The 24,393-nt window shown below is 54.0% G+C and overlaps 1 protein-coding gene across 1 annotated transcript in view; it reads right to left on the minus strand.

Moving 5' to 3' along the window:
• The window catches only part of JAKMIP3 (Janus kinase and microtubule interacting protein 3), a 105,443-nt gene that overhangs the window by 9,623 nt on the left and 71,427 nt on the right, over positions 1-24,393 (minus strand). The window contains exons 4-19 of the mRNA XM_008068439.2: positions 20,961-21,176; positions 19,419-19,538; positions 18,555-18,701; positions 17,538-17,669; positions 17,403-17,438; positions 16,567-16,626; positions 14,188-14,316; positions 13,754-13,882; positions 11,003-11,086; positions 8,949-9,011; positions 6,562-6,660; positions 5,148-5,246; positions 5,011-5,064; positions 2,574-2,639; positions 1,768-1,836; positions 1,606-1,683 (exon numbers count right to left, since the gene is read on the minus strand). Of these exons, the coding sequence (XP_008066630.1) occupies positions 1,606-1,683; positions 1,768-1,836; positions 2,574-2,639; positions 5,011-5,064; positions 5,148-5,246; positions 6,562-6,660; positions 8,949-9,011; positions 11,003-11,086; positions 13,754-13,882; positions 14,188-14,316; positions 16,567-16,626; positions 17,403-17,438; positions 17,538-17,669; positions 18,555-18,701; positions 19,419-19,538; positions 20,961-21,176 (1,581 nt within the window). The remainder of the gene's footprint in view (positions 1-1,605; positions 1,684-1,767; positions 1,837-2,573; positions 2,640-5,010; positions 5,065-5,147; positions 5,247-6,561; positions 6,661-8,948; positions 9,012-11,002; positions 11,087-13,753; positions 13,883-14,187; positions 14,317-16,566; positions 16,627-17,402; positions 17,439-17,537; positions 17,670-18,554; positions 18,702-19,418; positions 19,539-20,960; positions 21,177-24,393) is intronic.

Genomic DNA, 24,393 nt, shown 5'->3' on the forward strand with positions numbered 1-24,393 from the left:
AGAATCACACAGGAAAGCCCCCTCACAGGATCACATAGGAAGCCCCCCCACAGAATTCCACAAAAGGCCCCCCACAGAATCACACAGTAATGCCCCTGCACTTCTTAGAAAAAGGTCCCGCCCCCATTACACAAGAAGAGGTCCCCCCATATAATCAAAGGATACTAGGACCCACAGCATCACACAGGAGGAGCCCGCCCAATGGGCATCACACTGGAAGAAGCCCCCCGAATCATCCAACAAGAAGAGGCCTGCTGATCCATCACACGGAAGAGGTTGCCTTCAGCACCATGCAGGAAGAGGACACCCCATGTCATCATACACTGGGGAGTCCTGACCCCATGCTCTTGTTCTGACCACCCCAGCAGGTGGGAATTCAGGCCCAAGTTACTGGCCTCGGGTCTTCCACAAGCGAGGGACAGTAAGGTCTGAGCTCGGAGCTGTCAGGCTTCAGACCTACTTCAGCTTTCGGCCAACCCTCGGCCCCCTCACAGGAGTGACCCGCTTTCTGGAGCCAGTGCCACCGCATGCTCTCTGCCTTTAAGGTTTTGGCAGTTGTGGGGGCGTGGGGACAGGCACACAGCCTGCAAGGTGACGCTGACTTCCAGGTGTGACTCACTGCTAGGAGGGAAGGGTGGGCCTCAGTTCCCCTGGGAGCCTCTCTGCTCTGTTTTATATGCTAATTTGAGGAGCTGTGATGCAAGACTTGATTTCATGTACCATCTTGAAAGAGAAAGGTTGCTTGAAGTTCAAATGAAGTTCATGTTCTCAAGCAGAATGCAGAGAGGATTGATTCACGGTGATAGAAATAAGTATCTATAGATACTCTCTCAGATCTCAGTGTTATCCCCAAATGGGGACATTAGCTTATCAGCAGGAGAAATGGTTTCACAAGGGTGCAGCACAGCGGTAGATGAACAAACGCATTTTACCCAGTAGAATGGGGTTACTTATAAACACTCAGCAGTGTTCAATTAATTCTTTTTTTTTTTTTTTTTGAGTCAGAGTCTCTGTCGCCCAGGCTGGAGTGCAGTGGCATGCTCACGGCCACCCCAGTATTGACCTGCTGGGCTAAGCGATCCTTCTGCCTCGGCCTTCCAAGTAGCCAGAACTACTGGTGCACGCTACCACGCCCGGCTAATTTTTTGATATACTGTAGAGATGAGTCTCACCAAGTTGCCCAGGCTGGTCTCGAATCCCTGGGCTCAGGCAATCCTCTCACCTTGGCCTCCCAAAGTGCTGGGATTACAGGCTTGAGCCACCGTGCCCGGCTTCAATTAATTCTTAAATGCACTATCTTTCAATGATTTCTATTTTATCAACTCATTCCACAAATCCATGTGAGTTCTACTCACGTGCCTGCACTCTTAAGTTTTTGCTGAAGGCAGTAAAACGTCCTCAGAACTCACTGACTAAGGGGCCAGGGGTCTCCAGGGAAAGAAGGGCAGAGAGTGATCCCACACTGAGCCCAGGCGCTTCCCAGACAGGGCTCTGAGGCCTGACTGGCATAAGCACTTGGGACACATCACTGGGCATGTGATCTTGGCTGGTTCTTACCCCCAAGCCTCCACCCTGGGGTTCCAGCAGCCTTGTGTCGTCTCTCACCTTGTGGGCTTGGTCCAAGGCCTGTTTCCTGTAGTCCAGTTCTTCATCCAGGTAGCCCTTCTGCTTGCTGAACAGCTCCTGAAACACAGGAGGACCACGTCTCGGCCTTGGGCGTCTGACCTGCGACGCTGTGCTGCAGGGCCACGGGGGGTGCCCACCAACCTTCTCACTCTCCAGATCCACCATCTTCCGCTGCAGCGCCGCCTCCGTCTCTTCGATCTGCTGGAGCCACTGGGCACGAACAGAATGAGCAGCACAGTGACCCCTCAGGCCACCCAAACAGGCACTGAAGCCACCCCTCATCCCGGACTCCATGGAGACAGCTGGGAGAGGAGCGAGGGCAGCCTGGGTCTTCTCCCTCGCCCTCCTCAGGGACGGGACAGCTCAGCTCTCGGGGGAATCAGGACTGGTTTAGCCCCACCCCTCCACCTGCCTGAAATCCGGGAATTCTGCCACCCATGCCTTCCCTGGGAAAGAAGGGACACTGGCTTGGGTGCAAGTAGGAGCAGAGCCATCTACAGAGCTGTGCCAGGAAGGGGTGGCCTCTTCCCTTGAGTCCCTATATGCCAGATGCACTCCTTCTCCTTGCTGTGGAAGGCCTAGCCACAGGCAGGTCTGAGCTGGAGGTAGGGCCAGGAGCACCACCATGGTGGGATGAGGAACAGGCCGGTGGGCTGGGAGATTCCAAAAAAGCGTCCTGGCATGTTGAGCAGAGAACACTGACAGTTGTACAGACCCTCCACACCTTCCCGCCTTTGAGAAGAAATTGAGGCAGAGGTCGTGCCAGGGCAAATCCTGGCTGAATCTGTCCTTTGCAAAGAGGCATGGTGGGTGCTGTTTGGCCTGTGTGTGTCAGATTTCCTGAGGCAGATGGGATTTCATGGACCCCAGCCTTGGAGGTTTGAGCTGAGCAGGCAGGAAACCCTAGGGGCCAGCCCTTTCCCAAGCATGCCCACGGCCACTGTTACCTTTTCCGCCAAGGTCAGGACTGTCCTGGCTTGTATGACAACCACTTGCTCCTCATTGGTCAGATTCTGCACCCAAAAGCAGAACAAAGGTATGGTCAGAGGCAGCGCCTTGCGGGGCGGGGGTGGGTGGGGGGTGAGTGATGGATGCATGGCAAGGCTGTGGGCGAAGCAAGGGGGCCGGGGCTGCAGCCAGAAGTCCCTTCGAGACGCCTCCTGGGATCACCCTCGACTCTTGATCTTGTTCCCTTGGAGGCACTGCCTTTTCTTCTTGTCCTCTCTGCTGGCAACCAGCAGGTTTAGGTAAGCAACTGAGGCAGAACAGGGCATGGGTAGCTTAACACAGGCAAGGTATGACTGTATCCCAGTCACAGATGCTGTCCCACTCTGTCCCTGTCCCCACCTTTACTGAAAGCCAGTACTCTGTATATGCAGCTGTGAATTATTAACATGCAACGAAGAGCAGTGGAGGAAAGATCAAGTATTTATGGCTGTGGAACGGATCTAATCCTGGGGGGTTTCGCCTTTTGTCTGCATGTTTTATTCATGTCTCCTCTAGAGGGGCCCATTTGGGTGTTCCTTCCATGCAGGGTGAGTCTGGTTTTGGGGCCAAATGAGCATCCTTGGAGGATGTGAGCACTTCACACATTCAGACTCCACTGCCACCTGCATGAGGACCAGGGCTGCTCGTCCTCAAACTGCCGCACTTTGAGGTGGGGAAGTTGAGCAAGTGTCTCAGGGTGGCTGAAGGCATCTGCCTGGATGTGGTTAGACCAGGATGTGCATGTGAAGTTTGCTCAACGGTGACTGCCCAGTCAGGCTTGAAGGGATACCCATGTTGGCCCAGCCCATCAGGTGAGCTAAGAGTCTCCATAGGGTCTCCTGAGCGTAAGACCTGGCCACGTGTTCTCCAATTCCCCACCTCCTCTGTCTCTGTGCTCTGTGTAGAATGAACTCAGAGGCTTCGCGATGGCTCTAGGACAGTCACACGCCATGAGTTCTTGGTGGATAGCTATGGGGCTGAGGAGGAGCCCTGAAACAGGACTGGGAAGAGCAGGGCTTCCTCTGCCACGACATCAGCTTTGTTACCCTGGGTAGGTGGCTTCTGGATCTCAGTCTCTCCAGATATAAATCAGAGGGCTGTCCCGTATGATTCTCAAGACACCATGTTGGGAGCTGATACCTGGGATTGGACCCAGAGCATGTTGGGCCAACAGCCACTCTGTTGTGGGGTGGCTCTTTCCCGCAACAGGATCCCCCGGGAATCTGAAGGCTGAGTGACGGGTACCCTAGCCAGAAGAGCCTTCCTGCTGACAGGATCTCCCTGCTCTGCTCCTCATTGATCCCCAGGTGATGGAAGCCACAGAGAGAAATTCCTTGTCAGCACAGGGCTTTGCACACAGGGGGTGGACAAGATAAATGAATGTGGAATCGTGGATGGATGAAGAATGAAGGATGAAGGGGCGAATAAATGAATGGAGGGGCGGAGGAGTGGATGCTAACGGAAGATGGATCAAGGAATGGATGGGTGACAGGGTAGAAGAATGAATGAATGGATTATGGAGGGTGGATGGATGGATAGAGAATGGAAGGCGCATAGATGGATGGATGGAGAATAGAACATGAATGGATGGATTATGAAGGATGGGTGAATGGAAGGAGGATGGAAGGTGGGTGAAAGGGCTATGCAGGCTGAACGAATAGATGAAGGATGGATTATGGAGGGTGGGTGGACTCACGGGTGGAGGATGGATGAGTGGGTTACGGAGGATGGGTGGACAAACCAGACAGGATGGCTGAATGGATGGAGAATGGACGACGCATGGATTGTGGAGAATAAGTGGGTGGATGGATGATGATCCGATGATGATGGATCAAGGCTGATGGGCTATGGATGAGTTGTGGAGCGATGGGTGAATGATTAATGGAGAATGAACAGATTGGCTAAGTGGGTGGAGGGTGGGATGAAGGGGTGCAGTTACTTTTAAACTTAGTCATTAAGATTATTTTGAGAAGTTTGCTGCCGACATTGGAACTCTGCCCCAATGAAATTTGGGAATTATCTATTGACTCTGGTTTTTCCCTAAAACCAAGGAGTGGGAGACCCTAATAGTCTTGGTGTGTCTAAGACAACAGCATCTATCCCTACTGAGGATATGGAAGAGTTGAAAGAGAGAGATTCTAGAAACTGGGACCATGTGACTGAAAGTATAGTTAGCTGGAAGAATCGGAGTGTGCATAGCAGAGGCCCCAACAGACACAGGGACAATATGAAAAAGGAGATTTCTCTCAAATGTGACGGGCCCATTCCAGGCAGGCTTCTAGGCCCTAGGGAGAGTCTATGTGGGCTGTGGGAGACCTGCAGGGCTGTGGGGGGCTTAGGACTGGAGTGGTGGGCATGAAGAGGCATGCACAAGTCAGTAGAGCAACATACACTTACGGCGTTATCCCCCAGGATGTCCAGCTTCTTCATCAGCTCTGTGACCACGATGTCCTAGGAGGCAAAGAGAGGGACAGGTTGGGAGGTGGGCGGCTGCTGGGTGGGCTGGTGGGGGCAGTGTTGGCAGGGGGCTTTACCGTCACGCCTTCAGCCTCGCAGTACACCTGGAGGGGGCTCTTGCCGTCCACGAAGGGCGTGTGGTGGAAGTTGATGGCCGGCGACTTCCTCTCCCTCTCCTAAGACAGAGAGCAGAAGGCTGGACTCGATGGGCTGTCCCCTTCCTGTCCCCTTCCTTCGAGAGGGAATGCACTGGGGCCTGAGGAACACTGGCCAAGACCACCAGACGAGGGGTCAACACAGCGTTTATGAAAATTAAGCACTGGTGGCAGCAGCAGCAGAGACAGAACTCACATTGGACTTGTCCACAAAGGCCACCCCTTGTGTCTTCAGAAAATTCAGTAAACACCCATGCTGGGTCCTGGCTCTGTCACCTCCCTGGCTGTGTGGCCCCAGGGAGTTCCCACCCTAGAGCCCATAGGCTTATCCTTCAGTGAACCCCAGAGGATTGTCAGAAGGTTCAGGGGAGAGACTGCAGGTTGAGTTTCACCTGCAGGCCTGACCAGAGAGGGCCCTTCAAGGACACAGGCTGGTGGTGCTGCCGCTGTCCTCACAGGCAGGAACACATACAGGGGCCTAGGAAGCCAAGGGGACGACCCAACTATCCTGCCCCGCCAGGTGGATGGGAGGACTCTGAGGAGCAGAGCGGGTTTCAGCCCTGGACGGAGCTGAGGTCCTGGGGCTGTGTATGGGGGACTGGCAGGGTGGCACCTGCGCAGGCCACTTTCTCCTGGCCTCACAGGTGGACCACACTTCCCAGGCACCCTGACAGTAAAATGTGAGTGCAGTGACACGGCTGGCCACACCAGGCCTGACCTTCCTTCTCCACAGGAATCTTGTTCTACCTCCCCTCTTCAAAGGATGTAGGGCCTGGGACAGCAGGGCACAGACAAAGCTCCCCTGATCATTGCACGGCATCCACTGCTGTCCACTTGGGGGCTTCTGCAAGCAAGAATCAGCATCTGCTGGGCTGATGGCTGAGGTCTGGGCATCATCCCTGCTGCTCATCACCACTGCACAGCTGCAGCCACAGCACACTGAGGACGCCCCGATCAGGCCCTACAGGTCTGGAAGCAGACACTAACATGGTTGTCTTGTTTTGCTTTTGTTTTTCCTTCATGACATTGAGTTCCATGGTGCGTGTCACCAGGTTTAACACTTACTTTGCACAGCCGGCCTAGTCCTCTGCATGAAGAGATATGCTGTGCGTGGCCACTTGCCTCTTTCCCTTCCAGCTTGGCCTTTTGGACTCATGCTCAAAGGCTCACGTGGGTTAGGATGGCAGAGGACAGTAACCCAGCCTGCAGCCTATGGCCACACTAGCTCTGATGCCAACAGTGCCCTACTGGCTACCACACCCTGGGCAGCAAGGGGCATGGTGATGGTGGGGCATGGGGATTCTGCCTGGCATGGAGCCACCAGCAGCCCAGCTACCTCTAGCTCCAAGATCCTGAACTCCAGCAGCTCATTTTGATCTCTGGCATCCTGGACCTCGTGTTTCAGTCGAGCCTCTTCTGTCTCCATTTGTTTGATCTGCAACATAAAAAATGGATGAGGTAGGAGTCGTCCAGCTCTCTGTTGTGAGAGGTCACAGGATATCAACTACTGGCTGTCTGGACGGCTGTATGGACAACTACCGGCTGTCTTTGAGGACAGCTGACTGACCTGGTGCCCCACCCTGGAAGCTCCTCAGAGCCACCCTCACTGCAGCCTGAGTGTGTTTGGGTCCAACCTAGTGAGGCCAGGTGAGCCCCATCCCTAAGTTAAACAGGGGAGGTGGCTGGATAGGCAGGGTCAGGTGTAGCAAGTTGGGGGACTGGAAATCCCAGAGGCTGCCCTGAGTCTGGCCAGCCTCTGTGCAGGGATGGGAAGGGAGGGCTGTTGAGGATAAACGTCCTCGAGTGGCTCTCTGAAGCCCCTTGGAGCCCGTGTGTGTCACTGTGCCCCATGGAAGGACGGGGTGTTGTGTTTGCCTGGCCACATTCTGGAATTTACTTGACTAATTCAGGGACTGCTTAAATCAAACCAATAACAAGTGACTCTGATGTAGGAGTTCCCCCTTCCAAGGGGTAAAATGCTGAAGCCCACGGTGCATGTCCTCAGCAGCCTCATGGGGACGGGGTGTCTACCAGGCGGGGACAGCTGCATCTATCCCCCTGGAGCTGAATGTGGGGGACTGAGGGGCCTGCTCTGATGCTCAGGGCATGGTGAGATAAATTCAGGATCACCAGCACCCTCTGAGTGAGCTGTGCTGTGAGGAACTGGACCTTCCTGCAGGGCCGGCTGCATGATGCCCCATAGTTGGAGCCACCATGGAGCATCTGTAGGACCACGAATGTGAACCCAGGCCCAGTGTAGGCAAAGTACAGACTCTGAGTGCACATGAGCATTGGTGTGTGCATGTAAGCACATGTAAGTGTGCACACATGCATTTACACATGTGTGTGAAGTATGTGCCCTTAAGTACACATGAGTATTTGCATGTGCATGTGAGCATTTGAGTGTAATTGCATTTAATTGTGCACATAAGCCCCACGGAAAAGCAGTCCCAATTTAAGAGATGTGCAGAGTGTCTCCAGAAAACATGTGGGTGTCATTTGCCGAACTCAAAGCATGAGTCCAGAGGGCATGACCAGCCTTTGGCTAACAGCAGCCCTGGGCTCGGTTTGGCCACCTCTTGTTTGGACCTGCACACACACGAGATCTGGCTACACCTACCAGAGGAAGGCACTGCTGCCACCTCAGAATGCTCCCTGCCCTTGAACAGCTACTGGGGGACTGAGTCAAACGGAGCACCCCTCGCCCATGGGTGGGGTTGACGGCCCACTGGCTTTTCTGCCTCTGGACCTACAGAGCCAGCGCATCTCCGCCTCATGCCACCTTACCTGCCCCAACAGTTCTGGGGTTCACCCCCTTGGGATGGCCCTGGACTACCCATATCTAACCTCAGCCTGTATAAGAAAGACCCTTGGTGCTGTGACCCCTCCTTAACCCAGGCCATGGGATGACTGAATCAGGGTGAGTGTGATTCAGAACAGATTAGAAGTGGCCTGAGTGTGAGGCATGTCCTCCTGTCTGTACATCCTCAGGGAAGGCATGGTGGTCCCAAGCGCAACCTGAGACCACTAATAAGAACCGTCTGTCTGTAATCACGTTTTCTGACTCATTTATATCAGATAAAGTCTTTTTTTTTTTTTTGAGAAAGCAGGATTTATTGAGAGGACAGAAAATCTCCCACAGTGGGAGGGAATCCGAGAGAGTGGCCCAGATAAAGTCTTCTAACCAATGAAGGTCCCAGCCAAGAGGGAAGAGGGGGTGGTGGTATTTTTGGAGGCCTCTTGTCATCAAGGCCAAGTTAGCCTGTAACCAGGGCCACCACCAGGTGAGGCCATGGTGAAGTCGGAAACATACAACCACTCAGCCAGTAACGGAAGCCCAAAGCCTCGTCCCTGGACTCTTGAAGGGGCTCTTCCCTGAGGACCCTTCGGCCTCCACCAAGAGCTTGATTGGAAGTCGACTTCCTTCCGACTGGGATGATTCCCGTCGTTTTGAAAGGGCATCTCTTTTACAATGGTTCTCTAGCCAGCCCACCCATGAAACCCATCAGCGCAACAGAAGGCGAACCGAGACACTGATATAGAGAGGACTCCGCAGGGTCTGGGTGGGAGGCAGAGGGGAGCCGCTGGCTCAGGGCTCTTGACCAGCTTCTGCAGGAGAAGCCCCACAGAAAAAGCTGTCAGGGAGCCTCTGGCCCCATCTCACTCTCCAGCCCTACGAGCACAGGGAGTCTTACCAGACTCTTGCATGGGCTTGGGGCTCACCTTTTCCACAAGCTCTTGATTTCTTCGGTACAGTGCTTGTTTCTCCTCAATCCACTTCATATCCTGGAACGTTGAATTGAAATGAAAAAATAAATATGTTACAGGAGAAAATCTTTTTTTTTTTTGAGTCAGGGTCTCTGTCACCCAGACTGGAGCATAGTGACATGATCACAGCTCATCACAGCCTCGACTTCCTGGGTTCCAGCAATCCTCCCTCCTCAGCCTCCCAAGCAGCTGGGACTGCAGGCATGCACTATCACACCCGGCTAACTTTTAAATTTTTTTTGTAGAGATGAGGTCTTGCTGTTTCGCCCAGGCTGATCTCAAACTCCTGGGCTCATGCCTTTCTCCCGTTTTGGTCTTCGAAAGTGCTGGGATTACGGGCATGAGCCGCTGTGCCCAGCTACAGGAGAAAATCTTAAAGCCAACATTTAAATCGTGATTCAGCAGAACAGAGGTGTCAACCACAAGAGGACTCAACTCCTAGCTTCTGAAATAACCACCCAATGGCAGCGATGTGCTCAGACAATGAAACCTATACTTCACTCATTTTCTCTGAGGGTCCTGGAGCAAACAGGTGGAGGCAGCCCTGCCCCAGGAGGACCCTCAAAGATCCCACAGGTGGCCATAAAAACAGCAGCCTAGGCTCCCGTCCCAGGGCCAGGCACCCAGCGGCACACAATCCCCTGTGGACGTTACAGGTCCAGGGGACCCTGACTCAGCTGGGCTTGGAGTGCAGAGCCAGGGACTCAGGCAGGTGGAAGAGGCTACTTTGCTCAGGGGTTGTCCTGTCCATCTCACACCGGAAACACTTAAGCAGAAGGCGGGCTTGGCATCCTATGGCATAGCATGCGTGGATGCCTTGTGGACCATGCCTCAGAAGGCCAGTTGTCCTCAGCTCGCTCTCTCATTGGGAAGCCCTCTCGTCCATCCCCCACCAGTGGCATTTTAAGTACAGAGCAAAGTGTTAGGAGGACAGCTGGTTTCTTCAGATGCTGTGCTTCGCTACAAATGTCTTCTCCAGAAGTGATCTGTGGAGTCTGAAGGATTCGCTTCTGCAGGTGGAGGGAGCGGCATCCCCAGTCTCCTCTACCTTCCTACCACCCGGTCACCTTCTTCCCTTGGTATAAGCAGTGAAATGACCTGAGCATCAGATGGTGGCTTGAGAATGTCACTCGTGGCACCTGGGGACAGGGCCGCTCACAGGTCTGTGACGCCTGCACCATTTCCACAGGCCCGTGTGTGCGGTGGCCCTGGGGATGACTGATGAGAATGGTGGCCAGCTACAGATGCCACAGGGCTGGATTCTGAGATGCTGGCCAGGAGGCACGTCTGTGGCACACATCCTCATCCTGTCTGTTCAACCTGTTGTCACGGGCTGGGCACAGAGGCTGGGCAGGGGCCAGGAAAGCACATCCCAGTGCTCCAAACGCTCTCACACACCCTCCTACCACAGAGACCCTCCAACCCGTCTCAGGCCCTCAGGTTAGTAGGGGATGCCAAGGCCACTAGGGGTAGGTGCCTTACATGGGGCGTGAGGATCCCAGAGGGGTGGTCGTCTTAGGGGTGGAGGGAGATGATGGACAAACTCCTGGCCCAGCACATGACCTGCATCTTGGGTGACCCGCTTCCACCTAGGGGGTGGGTGTTTGGGAACCCCAGATCGGAAAGTCTATGGCTCCTCCCCAAAGCAGTTCTGGGCATTTCCCTTGGGGACCTTGGGCAGGGACTACAGGACTTGAAATCTTTGAAATCTGAGTTCAAAGGGCTGATAGGATCTAGCAAGATCAAGTCCAGAGAGGCCGTGTCTGATGGCCAGGATGGTCAGGCAGATTCCTGCCTCACGCAAGGTTTGCTGCAGAATGCCTTCAGACATGAGTTACGTTCTGTTTCCAGAATGTTTCGTTGTGATGTGATATGCATGCCGGAAAGCAAGGCTGCTCGCTTGCAAGTGCAGTTGAATAGTCCTTACCCACATGTCACCGGCACATGGACGCCCCTACGACCCGGGAACCGGGTCCCTCCTTTTCCCCACAATCACCCACCGGGCTCACCTGTCCCTGCTCAGCCAGGGCCTTCTCCAGGTCTTCTATACACGCCTGCGACCTCTGCACTTCTGCTTGTAGCTGCTCACGGGTCTGTAGGACAGGAGGAATGATACATCAAATTTTCTCTAAAGGCCAGGCACAGACAGACAGTAGGTGCTCACATACGGGAGGACTCTGTATGCCTTTTAGGTCAGCTCAGTGAGAAGCAACCGTTCACTCTTCCTTCGGAAGAGATGCTTTCTAAGAAAGGGGAAACTTTAAGGCTTGTGTGAAGCAAGTGATCTCACTTGGGTCATAAGGAAATTCTGCAGATTAATATTGAGCACGTATTAGGGGAAATCCTTATTTACAGGATGAAACAGCCCATGAAGACGTCTCAGCCCAGTTGGGTGCAGCCCGAGGGGATTTGGTTTAGTCTCCTTCAGTGATGACTCTCGAAATGAACCCGCCCTGAAGCCCCCTTGATGGCGCTGCTGCCCTGGCACAGAAGACCACCAGACCCAGGCTTGCTCCCTTTCTGCATTTTGTGTTCCTTCACCTACTGCCCAGAGCCTGCCCCGATAGAGGACAAGGCCCTGTGTTTTACATGTCAGCACCTGGGTTTGTAAAGTCCCTCCTGAGAGCCACCTGGGCTTCCAGTGAGGGTCTAAGCTGTTCTCTCTTGATGTAATTTACCCTGGCAGCTCCAAGCTACAGGACATTTTAGCCCAGGACTGTTCCTGCTCTCTCTAGGGACATCTTCTGAGACCAAGGGATGAGGGCATTTGGAAGCAGCAGGGGCTGAGGGTTCATAAACCGGGGGGGGGGGGGGGGGGTGGGTTCAAAGGTGCAGCCTGTGGCGGGACTCCTCAAGGTCTGGGTCCCTTTCTGGTCATATTGGCAGATCCTACACTGCCCTCCACTCCGCTTCTCCCTTCCCCTTGCCTCTTCTCTCCTATAAGTCGTCGCAATAATGGGCGTGAAGGCCTGAGCTAGAAGATCCTGAGCAGAGAGAAAATCCTAGTTAGCCCTACCCCTGTGTATCCACGTCTTGGGACCTCATAAGGGACAGGCCCCTGTCCCTGTCTTCAGACACCTTGTCCCCTCACACCCTTTCCATGGCCCTTTCTTTGTCATGCTTTATTATGCGGCTTCCTTGGTTTTCTGCAGAGAGGGGTGACATTTCCAGTTTTAATGTAGAATCAGACTGCAGGGGGTCCTGGGTAGTCTGTTTACTTCATGAATCTTTTTTGTATCATCCAGTTTTTAAAATAGCCATGGGATACTTCTCTGTAACAGATTTTCCTCTGATTCTAAATATCACTTAAAATTTTTTTTACATGCAATTTGGACATTTTTACTCTCTAGGCAAAATCTTCTAAGTTCTTTGTTTTCACGTGGCCCTCGATCAGATGTTTCTTTGATTTCCAGTAGGAAAAAGGGAAGACAAGATTCTTCCTTCAGTTCTTCCAGCTCCCAAGTGAGACTGGCTGGAGAGGACATAGTGGCTGCCCTGCATCTCCCCTGCTGGGAGGGGGCGAGGCTTGGACAGTCACAACCTCAGCTGCCTCTGTGTCAAAGCCCTAGCTTTGTGGTGATCTGAACCGAGACTTTGTATGGCTTTTTCCTTTTTCCAAGGGTCATGCAAAGATTAAATTGAAAAAGTCAAAAAGGAAATGTTTACTGTCCTCCGTTACACAGATAAATTTCCTTTCCAAGCCAGAGGAGGGAACGACCCTCCACCGACAGGTGTCCACCCAGCCCAGCGGCAGGGGCCCAGCAGTGGAAGCCCTTCTTTGGAGTTTCACAGCAGGGACCCTCAATGAAATGCCCAGAGAGGCAGGAGGGGAAAACTGGCCAAGACACCGGAGCCGTTCAGGGAAGGGAGAGTGAGACTGGGGGCAGAGGTGGGAAGGGAGGTGGTTCCTGGGACAGCGAGGGGGGGGAAGGTGCCGACACTGTCCCCTCTGGCCCTGCAGGATGGACGGGTGGGGCAGGGCTGATTGGGACCCCAGACCCCACAGCTGCCTGCTCAGGAGGGCCCCTCAGCTTCTGGGGGAAGCAGCCTGTCTCCCTACGGGGCGCACCGGCCACGATTCCTACAGCGGCTTCCTCTCTGATCCACCGTCTGGAAGAGCGAATCCACCGCCCCCACCCCCACGCGCGCCCCCGCGCCACAATTCCTCCCCCAACCGCGACACGGCTCCCCGCCGGCGGCCGGCAGGGGGCGCCAGCCGGCTGCGCATTTGGGCTTTCGCCCGGCGCCGATGCCCAAGGCGGATCCAGACCGGGGAGGGAGGGGGGCAGACCTTGCATCTCCCGCAGGCCTGGCCCCGCGCGCAAGGAGGGCACGGGCGTGAGCTCAGCATTTGCTGGGCGAACGACTCATCTTGGCAGGTTTCAGAAACGGAACCCGAGGCTGCCCCCGGGCCATCTCAGCGCCCCCAGTTACAGGCTCCTTGAGAGCACGGCGGCAGGTTTGGAAGGCGGGTGGCTCCATCCTGGGCGCTGCAGGTCCCCTGCCGGCGCCGGGGCCCCTGGCTACTCGAGGCCCTTCACCCACACCCGTGCCTGGCACTGCCCTGGGCGGTGACTCTCAGCGTCAGGCTCCCCAGTCACTGGTTTTGACGGTCTCAGTGAGCACCACTAGGATGGGAAGTAGCCACAGGAGAGAAGGGGCCCCGTCCGGAAAAGGGGGAGCGTCCCTGCTGGGCCATGGGGTCAAGCGGGAAGGAGCCCAGCGGGAGCCCGAACGGGTGGAGTGGAAGTCATTTAGACCTTAACTTCTCGCTCTGCGTCCAGGGTCCCTCCGACTTGTTCCTGCAGCAAGGCGTAGGCACGCTGCAGGGCCTGGTACTCCATGGTCAGCTGCCGGAACCTCAGCTCCGTCTCCTCCTTGGCCATGCCCTGGAGAGGCCCCAAATGCCACACACAGAGATGCAGCTGATTAGCACGGGGTCTCCATACCCAGCACCTCCCCAGACCGCAGGCACCCGGGGCTTCCCATTTCTCCCAGTGACATCAAATGCGTGGGGGTCTTTCTGGCAACTTGGGGGAGGAAACCTTCTCCAGCATGCAGGGAGTGGGCAACCGGGGACCCCGTGCTGTTTGGACAAAGGCTTCCCCAGGTAGGTGAGCCTGAGTCCCGGGGTGAATGGCTGTGTCGTCAAGGTCAAGGTGTGCCTCATGGGCTGCAGGAAGACCCAGGTTACCTCCTCCAAGTCGTCATCCGGGGTGCATGGGGTCTGGTCTGTCCTGTCTGTTTGATAAGAGATGGAGGAGCCGTCGGATTCTAGGGAAGCTTCTTCATCATATCCAAAGAAGGTCTCCACAACAACCGGCTTGTGACCAAAGTATAACGTGTAAGTGCAAACCCAGACCCGGTTGCACCTCCTGGCCTTCCCCCACCTTCTCCTCCTGTTGCCTGGGGGTGGGGGCCGAGGCTGCAAAGCTGTCCACCCACCAAACAGGGTCCCCCCCCCCATTCTCTGACTTCCACTGCCCGGACACAGGCCAAGAAAGTGGCCTGGGTGTTCAGTGGTTCTGGAGCAGGGATGGGGAGGTGGAATGAGAAATGGGCCTGGATAAATGGGAGTGAGAAATGGACCTGGACACCCTGTGGATAAATGGGTCCCAGGTTTGACCTGCATCACAGAAAATGAGGCACTTCCATGGGGACACTATCCTACAGATCCCTCAACTGTGGGTACCAGGACCCCGTGAGACAGCACAGGGTTGGCAGTGAGCACCAGCTCTGGGGTGTGAACACTTTTCCAGTCATGCATTGTTGTTGTTTTTCAAAAAGTATCCATCCTTGACCAATTAGAATAACAACAGAAGTGGGGTCCTCCAGCAGCTGGTTTGATAGGCCTTGCCCTTAGGGCCCCCAGGCTCCCTTCACCCCTTGCCTTCAAGAATGTTGGGTTTCCTCGTTTAGGGTTAGAAATATTACAAGTTCCAAAGGCCCCCATCTCACTCACATGCAAGATTCGTTCCTTCCTCGGCTGCTGTGGCCTCTAGGTTTCCCTGTTGGCTCCTCCACCAGAAACTTCCAATAAAACTCCCTGGTTTGCCAGGATCATCCAGCTGTGCCTCCCCTGCCCCCCACGGCTGGCTCCTCTCCTACTCTGCCTCGCGGGGCCATCCAGGGCTGGGGCTGCCCTCCTCTCTCCCACTGACCCCTGGCCTTTCCTGCTGGGCCCGCCATTGTTGACTTGAGCCCTGGCCTCTCCGAGAAATGCTTTCCCTGTTCTCTGACTTTTTCTAGACTTCGTCTCTAGAATTTTCCACACATGGGCAAGTAGGACAAGCACAAGCTTGAGGCTCTTTCATTAAACTCCCAGCCCCTTGTGCCAGCCCCTCTGGCCTCTGACAATCAAGTCTCAACCACTTCAACAACCTGGCCTCTCCAGCCATGTCATCCTCTCTGGACACTCATTGTTCCTTCCTATCTCAGGGACACAATCCATTTGACCCCTTGCCCAGGTGGGCCTCTGCCTGCCAACAACTCCCGCGAGAATGACTCTGCTGAAACCTCACCAGCCCCTTCGTGTTCTGGCTCACAGGCTGGAGTCCACGGTGGCCTGATGATCTAGGCTGTGGTCAGCTGCCCCCTGTCCTCCAGGCCCTGTGGGTGTGTCCCTCATTGTCAGCTGCCAGTCTTTCAATCTGACTTGCCTGGTTTCTCCATGCTCAAGAAGCACCAAACAGCTGGGGGCAGAATGCCAAAGGCGTTCCCTGGTAGTTTCTAAATACCCTGAAGTGATTCCAGGCAGAGAGAGTCTTGACAATCTTTTTAAGGGCTAGACAAACAAGCCTTTGTGACTAAGGAATATCTAGCAGCCATTGAAGAACACTATTGACACACACGTGCACACCCCTACACATACGTTTCTAATAAAGCAGGAGATGAGTTGGGTCCTTGCTCCAAAAATCCTCTTAATAAAAATCATGGTTTTAGAAAGCAGGATTTTATTGTCGAGAAATGATTCCAGGTTTCCACATCTCCTAGGGATGCAGGTTTGCCATGATCCAGACAGGTGAAGCAAACCAGCCAGACCAAGACTGCCTGTCCATGCTGTCTGGGGAAACCTGTGGCCTTGAATTAGTAAACAGAATAATCATCGCGCTGGGGCCTGTGGACCAGGGCTGCTGCAACACGCAAACGTGGCCAGGGACAGTTACAGCTGGGGCAGGCTATCATGGGGGCGCGTGGCAGAGCAAGGACTAGAAAACCTGAATGACCCTGTGCAGGGCTACAGGCTGACTGTCCTCAGAGCTGTGTGTCCATGCAGATGTGGGGTGACAGACTCGTGTCCTGGAGTGACTCTGCTCCTCTCATCTTTATTGCTGCTATTGTGAACTCATACCTTCTCTTGGAAATTTAAAAGAAATAAGGTTGGGTTTTCAAAATTTGAAACTACAATCAGAATACTTACTTTGGGTCCTATTTTGGTTCTTTCACAGTAACAATTTTTTAAAATAATAAGAATTATTTTCTTTCCATCTCCAAAGGAAGAGATTCATTCCTGCTAGGTGATTTTCTAAAATACACATTTGATGAACCCACATACCAGCATGTGCATCCTTACCTTGGGGAGTTTCGCCATTTTCTTCCTTTGTTTCCGATATCTTAAAAGCTTGTCACGCTCCTGTAGAAACCAGTTGAAGAGATTTTTTTTTTAAAGTAATTGAACGGCCCTTCTGTTTCAAATGCAGAGTTGGCTGTTTCCATGTCATCATTTGGACTGACACAGAGGATGCTCTCAGGCTGGGCTCACTGTTCACACTGAAACAGGGTCCCTGCTTGAAGAGCTTGTACAGCTCATCTCAGCCATGGCTGACACCAGTGACTGCCCTGTGTAGGTGGGCTCTGAGCTTGACTTGCTTGATTGTCTACCTGTGTTCCTTCCTTGTGCATCTTGGGGGCTGTTAGGGCAGATGATTAGAGGGGCACATGCAGAAACAGGAAGGTGAAGAAGGACCAATGTCCCAAGCCCCCTCGTACTTGACAGGAATGGCATCCACACCTGTGTGGAGATCGATGCCTTGAAACACCTAAGGAGACCAGGGACCTGCGTCTCTCCTGGGGTGAAACTTGTAGTGGAGTGAGTACCCAGGGAAGGGCAGCCGTCTGACCCTAGCCTTTAATTAGTAAACAGAATAATCACTGAGTTGGGCGCTGTCTCAGCTGGGGTATCTGCAGGTTTCCCTGGCTACTGTCTGATGCAAACTGATGGGCATTCTTAGTCCCCAAAGCAAAACCTTGGTCGGGTAGTGCTGTGATAACAAAGTCCACCCAAAAGACTTTCTCTGCCGCCTCCATCTACACTGTAAGGCACCATCAGCACAGAATGGGTCCCACGGACAACTGTGCTGCTGAAAACGGGAATGTTGAATAAGGAGAGAGATACGGATCGGTACTTACTAACACGCTCTTGACATATCCGGCAGTTTCAAGGGTCTGGGAAAAGAAAAGGAGCAGGTGATGGAATTGCTAACATTCCCCATTAACCAAACCCCTGGGAGCCAGAGGCAGCTGCCGAGCAGTCCGCCCGCTTACCTTAGAAAGTTCGTCTATGAGGTTCTGTTGCTCCACAATCTGAAGTTTCAAGAAATCAACTTCTCTCTCATCTTGACTTTGATCCAGATCGTTTAAGGAACTGGGTCTCCGGATGATTCCAGCTCTCTGTCTCTGAAATACACAAGTGAAGGGGTGAAGTGGTGTGGCTGGATAAGAGAGGCAGGGTCTTTTCCCTCACCCTGTGTGAGCCCTCAGCTTGCTGTCCCATCTCAGCTGCTGGGCTGGGGACCTCTGCTCAGGGCTCGGGGCAGCTCAGTCACAGAGCTGCAGAGGAAACTGATGCCCGAGTCTCAGCTGAGCCCCATAGGAAGTGCAAGTCTGTTCGGCCACAAGGGATGCACGTGGGTTTGCTGGCCCCCCCGGAAATGGGGCCGGAGCAGGGATACCTCTGTGCCCTGAAGATGAGACTGTGAGCTGTCTGCATCCATTGTATGCTCCTCCACCTTTCCAAAGTCCCTTGTCACTAACTCAGTGTGAAAGAAGGGAATTTCTTCAGCAGAGGGTATGAAGGGCTCTCCTGACCCCACTCCCCCGTCGTCCTGCTGGATTGTTCTTTGGCTGAACTCTGGCTCCATGGCCTTTGAGGTCTTCAGGGCCACAGGAACGAAGGAGACACCAACAGCCAATGACCCCATAGTCTTGGCTTCGTGGCCATGGGAGGGCGAAACCTCCTCTGACTCCCTGCTCAGTGCTCCGTGCTAGGCCTCCCCCTGCCTCCCACCCAGCCAGCCTCTTACTACCTTCACCCGGGACTTTCAGAGTTGGAAGGTCACCTGTCCACGCCGTGTGAGACGTGGGCAAACAGACCTAGGGAAGGGGGCACTCCAACGCCCTCACTGCTCTCTCCTTGGGAACAGGCTGCGCGGCTCTTCTCCTACAAATGTATGTGAGGCCAAAGGCCTGGACTGGGCTGTCTTGATAAGTCTCATGGCGGGGGGGTGGCTGCCATCAAGTTTGGACACGGCTGCAGCCCCACAGACTCTGTCGGACCCTTACCATTTCTATATTCTCCTGGGTAACAAATTTCAACTTGTTTTCCATCCGACGTAACGTGTGAGCTAGGTCTTCATTTTTCCGAGTAAGGCGTTTGTTTTTATCCAGCAACGGTTTGTACTGACTCTCTGCTTCTCTTAAACGCTTTAACTGAAAGACAAAATCATTCCTACAACATGGTATTCTTTTAAGTGACAGAGAACCAACAGACCTCCATACAGAGTCAGCAAAACAGCGAGAGCTTCAGCTCCAAGAATGTGATTATCAACCCACTATTTGGGAAGAGTCAAGCTTAGTCCATGCCACCAGGTGCCATCTACTTGCCCAGTGCCCAGGTGAACCTGACCTCAGGACTGGGCTGGGCATCCCCAAGGCGTGAGTCCCGTCCATCTACAGACAGGAATGAAGTTGGAGGCCAGGAGGACCAATGCTCTAATTTTCCAAGAAGAGCTATGATAAAAATCACTGGGCCCACCTGACCCTTTCGGACACTCTGAGCAGCTCACACGCCCTCCAGGAACTCAGGTTACTCAGAAATCTCAGTGGCTTGTAAGGATTAATGGTGACAGCTCCCCCGAAGGGCTGTATCCTCACACATCCCAGTCTGTGTGCTGAACTGAGGATATGTTTTCCCCAGTAACCCACAGCAGGGCCCAGCCAACCAGTATTCGAGGGGCATAGCTGACCCACCACCTGCTTTTATTAATAAAGCTTTATAGGAATACAGTCAGAGACTTCGGTGCAAGGCCAGCCCTTGTCCCCATCACTCCTTCTTTCCACAAGGAATTTTGGAAGTGGATGTTCCCTAGCTCCCCACACTCTGCAATCCTGCACCCACGGGATCCACAAGCCCCGCTCTGCACTCACCAACTCATTTCTTTCTTCTGACAGCAAGGCATTGCGGTCCTCCAGTTTGCGGATGATGGCACTTAATTCTGCAATTTTAAGCTGGAAGCGCCGGGCATCCTTTTCATCCAACTGCTGTTCCTAAAACAAAAATCAACTGCAAATAACCGCTCCTTAACACATACACAGGAAGCCTTTGCAAATCCCAAAGCACTATGGAGACCAAAACACTTCTGCTCGTGGTCACCTTTGCTTTCCGGTGGTTGCTGGGCAGATTTGCATCCCTAGGGGAGGCACCCCTGAGCACTGTGGTCCCTGCAAACAGCATGATGGGACAGAACCGAAAGAAGCAGAAATGTCCAGGAGTATGCAATATGGAAGGGGGGTGCGAATTGCAGGCACTGAGAATGTGGGTGACACCAGGAGATCATCCCAGCCAGTTCATGCTTTCCCGTGGCCACTGCGCCCACCGCCTCGCCAGGGCTCTGCCCTACCTGCCAGGCGGGGGAGGTGATTTCTCTAGTGTTACAGTATGAGCACGAGAAAAGATGCTAGTTGAAGACTTTTAAAAGTAGGTTCCCAAGAAGCATGATCCCTCAAATGGAGCTTCTAAAGGGCCACTTTGGGGACCACTTTTGGAATTTCATCCAAAAAGTCAGTGGAAACATTAGAGTCTGGTTTCAAAATCTCTCTGGAGTTAATGCAATAGTCTACCAAGCGCCAGAGCAGAAGGGGCTGGTTTTAATTCAGTTAAGTCATTTGTAATAAGATTATAAAATGCCATTTTCTATTCTTGAAATGTCGCTGCCCCAGGGCTGGCTCAGCTCAAACACAGTTTTGATCAACTCAAAGCAAACAAGCAGGTGTCCAGGATGGTCCTGGACCCGACTCAAGTTCCTCATTCAACAGGTGCAGGAGAGGCTAGGGACCAAAGGCCCAGAAGGACCAGAATTGAGGGTCTGTGGAATTCGGATCCCCCAGGATGTTCCAGAACCACGACAGAGGAGAGCGAATGAGGAGCAGCAATGAAGAAATGGATGACATCCCAGCCTGTGTGGCTTGGTGGAACCCACACCGCCACGGCAGCCTGAGGGGGACCAGAAAGCGGCCATGCCACATGAAAAGCAGGAGGGAGGGTGACTGGTGACGTGAGTGCCAGAAATCACCGCCCAAGGGGCCAGCCAGGGACACGGCGAGCAGGGAGCTGGCAGGCCAGCCTTCCCAGGCCAGACGCAGAAGCTTGTGTGGACGGAGGCAGGACATGCGCAGAGCCTCTCCTGCTGCCCAGGGCGGGAACCAGTGCCAGCAAGTGCCAGGGACTCCAGCAGGAGCCTGAGGCCTGGGGGCCCATGGGAGGGGACAAGCCCAGTGCTTGGGCCATGTTGGCGGGAAGGAAGGAGATAAGATGAGGGTCCCGGGCCTGGCTAGGGGTCCCCGGGGCAGGAGGCTGCTGGCGCGACTCAGGCTCTGGACCCCCCAGGGAGCTGCCCACGTCGTGCTGTGCGCTGCGTGGTGAGACCTTTCTGTGACGCTGGGTGGGCCGGGGGCCTGGGAGGTGCTTACGGGGCTTCCCGAGTGGTCTGAAGCGTCTCCTGCACCGCCTGCATGAGGAAGTTCCCGTCTGGGGCTGCCAGGGTGCCGGTCGGCCTCTCTGACCTGGGAAAGCTGCTCATCTAGAGCCTCTTTTTGGAGCTGCAGTCTCTGAGCATGCCCGGCTTGAACCCCTAACTCTCTCTCCAGCACGAAGACTGCTCTGTCTTTAAATTTTATCTCCTCCATCTACAAGGAGAACAGAACACAATCACACATGGCAGGCAGGCAGGGAACAGATCTGCAGTTACCATAGAAACAGGCAGAGTGGTGTAGGGGGGAGGGGTCCCCATAGCCCTGGCCCTGCCAGCGTCTCCAGGCTCTGAGGCCAGAAGCAAAAGCAGAGTTCTGGGCCAGAGCAAGAGCCCCACCACCCTGGCTGAGGCACACGACTCCCCAGCTCCGGCTGACCCTGGCTCGGCCCTCACCCAGCTGGTACCAGGTGAGGACGCCTTTCTGATGAGCACCAGGGTCTGTGTGCCCCTGCACAGCCAAGCGGAGCCACCCGGCAAGACACTTCATCCGCACTGTCCTGCTGGGGCTCCCAGGTGCCCCCCGGGTGCTGGTGTTGTCTGGCAGGGCCGGGAGAAGCCCCTCCAGCTCCTGCCTCCCGCTATGGGTTGGACAAAGGACAAGATGCCCCAAGGTATCCACACCCCGTCCACAGGAGGGTGTGATAGGCAGGATTCCTTTTTATTTATTTTTATTTATTTATTTTTTATTTTTTTGAGTTGGAGTCTCACTGTGTCACCCAGACTGGAGTGCAGTGGCCGCTCCCGGCCACCGCAGCCTCGACTGCCGGGCTCCGGCGATCATTCCGCTCAGCCATCCAAGTAGCCGGAATTACAGGTGCACGATACCACGCCCGGCTAATTTTTTGATTTATTGTAGAGATGAGGTCTCGCCAAGTTGCCCAGGCGGGTCTCGAACCCGCGGGCTCAGGCAATCCACTCACCTTGGCCTCCCAAAGCGCGGGATTACAGGTTGAGCCACCGAGCCCGGCTAGGATTCTTTTTTAAAACAGGAAAGGGTGACCGTGGGGAGTAGGAGCTCTGGCTTGAAAGTCCGAGCCGCCCCTGTTCTCATGCCTTTCCTCACTCCCAGAAATGGCTACGAAGACGGAGTGCATAGGCAGAGCCACACTGTTTATGAATCTTGCTTTGCACCTAGACATCAGGTGAGGTGGGGCCCTTGGACAGGCAGCTCCTGGTGGCAGTGCAGGTGGCCCAGCATATGTGACCCGCCAGCACTGTGTGTGCCAGTGCGGGGGAGGGCTGGTGGCTGGAGGGGGCAACCCTCTTAAAGGGCAGTTCTTTGTGTTCAGGCTACTAACAGCAGCAGGAAGCCCTTCGGGGATGCTGCTAACACCTGCCTCCAAGCACCCAGGCCCCTCACCAAGCTGCTGCAGTAATGCGCTTGGTCAGAAGACGGGACAGACCTGATGGCTGCTACCACTCTTAGACAGACAGACATGGATGCTTTGGGTATCATTATCAATGGCACTTGATTCACAAGAATGTGAGATCTTCAAGGATGAACAACTCAGTTTGAAACACGTTTTCAAACAGAGCGAAATAGAATATTTTGCTGTTTCACTTGCTATTTAAAGTTACAATAAGCTAGGTAATATCAGCCATTGCTGAAACCAGCTTGGAAACAAAGGCGTGAGATGTCTAATTAGCCCAGATTACAGAATTCATGGGCAAGTGATGAACTGAACAGAATAAAAGAAATCCTTAATTGTGAAATCACCATTTACACAGAAATGCTGAAAGAGGCAACACAGTCAATTAGTGAAAACAAAGAGACCGGTGAAAATGAAATCATATCGATGAGCAGCTACGTTTGTGGCCTGACATTTACACACTTACACAGAAACTTCAGAAACATTATTTTTCTCTCATCAGGAAACAAGAAAACCAGAACCCTGATGTGCAGATCTCGCTTCATGCTCTACTTTAGCCACGGCTGGGAGCATAGGAGAACCCGCGAGCAGGAATGAGCTGGACATCTGAAGCTGTGTGACCCACCAGGAAGGAAATGTGAGAAGTCATACAGACACAGGGAACTCATTCAAGGATCGGCCACAGTGACCCAGAGGGCTCCTTCTAAAGCCGCTGGTCTCATGTGCGAAATGTCTCCTGTAAGCTGAAAATGCTGAAATTTCTCAGCCAACCGTATAATCGGTGTCTTCTAGTCCTGTGGTTCTAGACACAGAGGCCCTCTTGGGCAGGAAAGCACTCCTGTGCTTGACACAGAGGCCAACCCTGACCTCGGATACTCTCTGTGGGGCCAGTGGGACTCCTACTCTGTGCCCATACTCAAAGGTAGGAATAGGGTGGTGAGTGATACTGTGTCCAGCCAGGCCCAGGGACAATGTGGTGGGTGGCACAGGATTTGGTGGCTTCTGCACACATGCAGTCAGTCACTGCACCCACATGTGGCTCCCTTCCTGCGAGGGTGGACTATCCAAGTGTCTAGTGGTATCATCACAGGCTGGAGGCTCTGTTAGCCCTGGTCCTCCTTCCCATGAGGCTGGGGGATCTGAGGGCAGTGTACCCATCTCATGCTCCTACCCATGCCCGTGATGACGCCTGGGTGACCAGCCCCTGTGGAGAGCCCAGGACTGAGGGAGTTCCCAGGACACAGGACTTTCAAAGCTGGGGAGGCCTGGTAAACCTGGGTGCATCAGTCACCTTACCACCACTGTCTCTCACCTGCACGGTGTAGTGGTTTCTAAATGGCCGCCCTGTGTCCATTCCTGTGCCTGCGCAAGCTGTTCCCCTCATGACCCCCCGAGTCAGAGCTCCACAAACAAGAATCAGATCTCCTCACTTCAGTGACAGAAACACCCTCCCCATGCAGTAAACATAAGCTTTTCAATCCTCCAGGAGTTCCCGGTCACTAAAGGAGCTCCCCTGCCTCCCCCAGCCTCCAAATCCCATGAGGTCTCCTATCTCCCCAGCACCCCACACTCTTTTTTTTTTTTTTTTAGTTGGAGTCTCACTTTGTCACCTAAACTGGAGTGCAGAGGCCGCTCCCGGCCACTGCAGCCTTGACTTGCTGGGCTCTGGCGATCCTTCCACCTCAGCCTTCCAAGTAGCTGGAATTACAGGCGTGCGCTACCAGGCCCAGCTAATTTTTTGATTTATTGTAGAGATGAGGTCTCACCAAGTTGCCCAGGTGAGTCTTGAACCCGCAGGCTCAGGCAATCCACTCACCTCAGCCTCCCAAGGCATGGGATTACAGGCTGAGCCACCGAGCCCGGCTCACCCCATACTCTTTATCCCATAAGCTTTGCCATCTTCCACACACCTCTCCCCACCTTCCTCACTCCCAATTCAGAGAGTGTCTGGAAGTTGGAAGGAAGTTCCTTGGGATGATGGGTCTTGGGGAGCGGATACGC

This window comes from Carlito syrichta, unplaced genomic scaffold (assembly GCF_000164805.1).
Source record: "Carlito syrichta isolate Samal-C Ts95f unplaced genomic scaffold, Tarsius_syrichta-2.0.1 Scaffold310879, whole genome shotgun sequence".
NCBI classification, from domain to species: domain Eukaryota; kingdom Metazoa; phylum Chordata; class Mammalia; order Primates; family Tarsiidae; genus Carlito; species Carlito syrichta.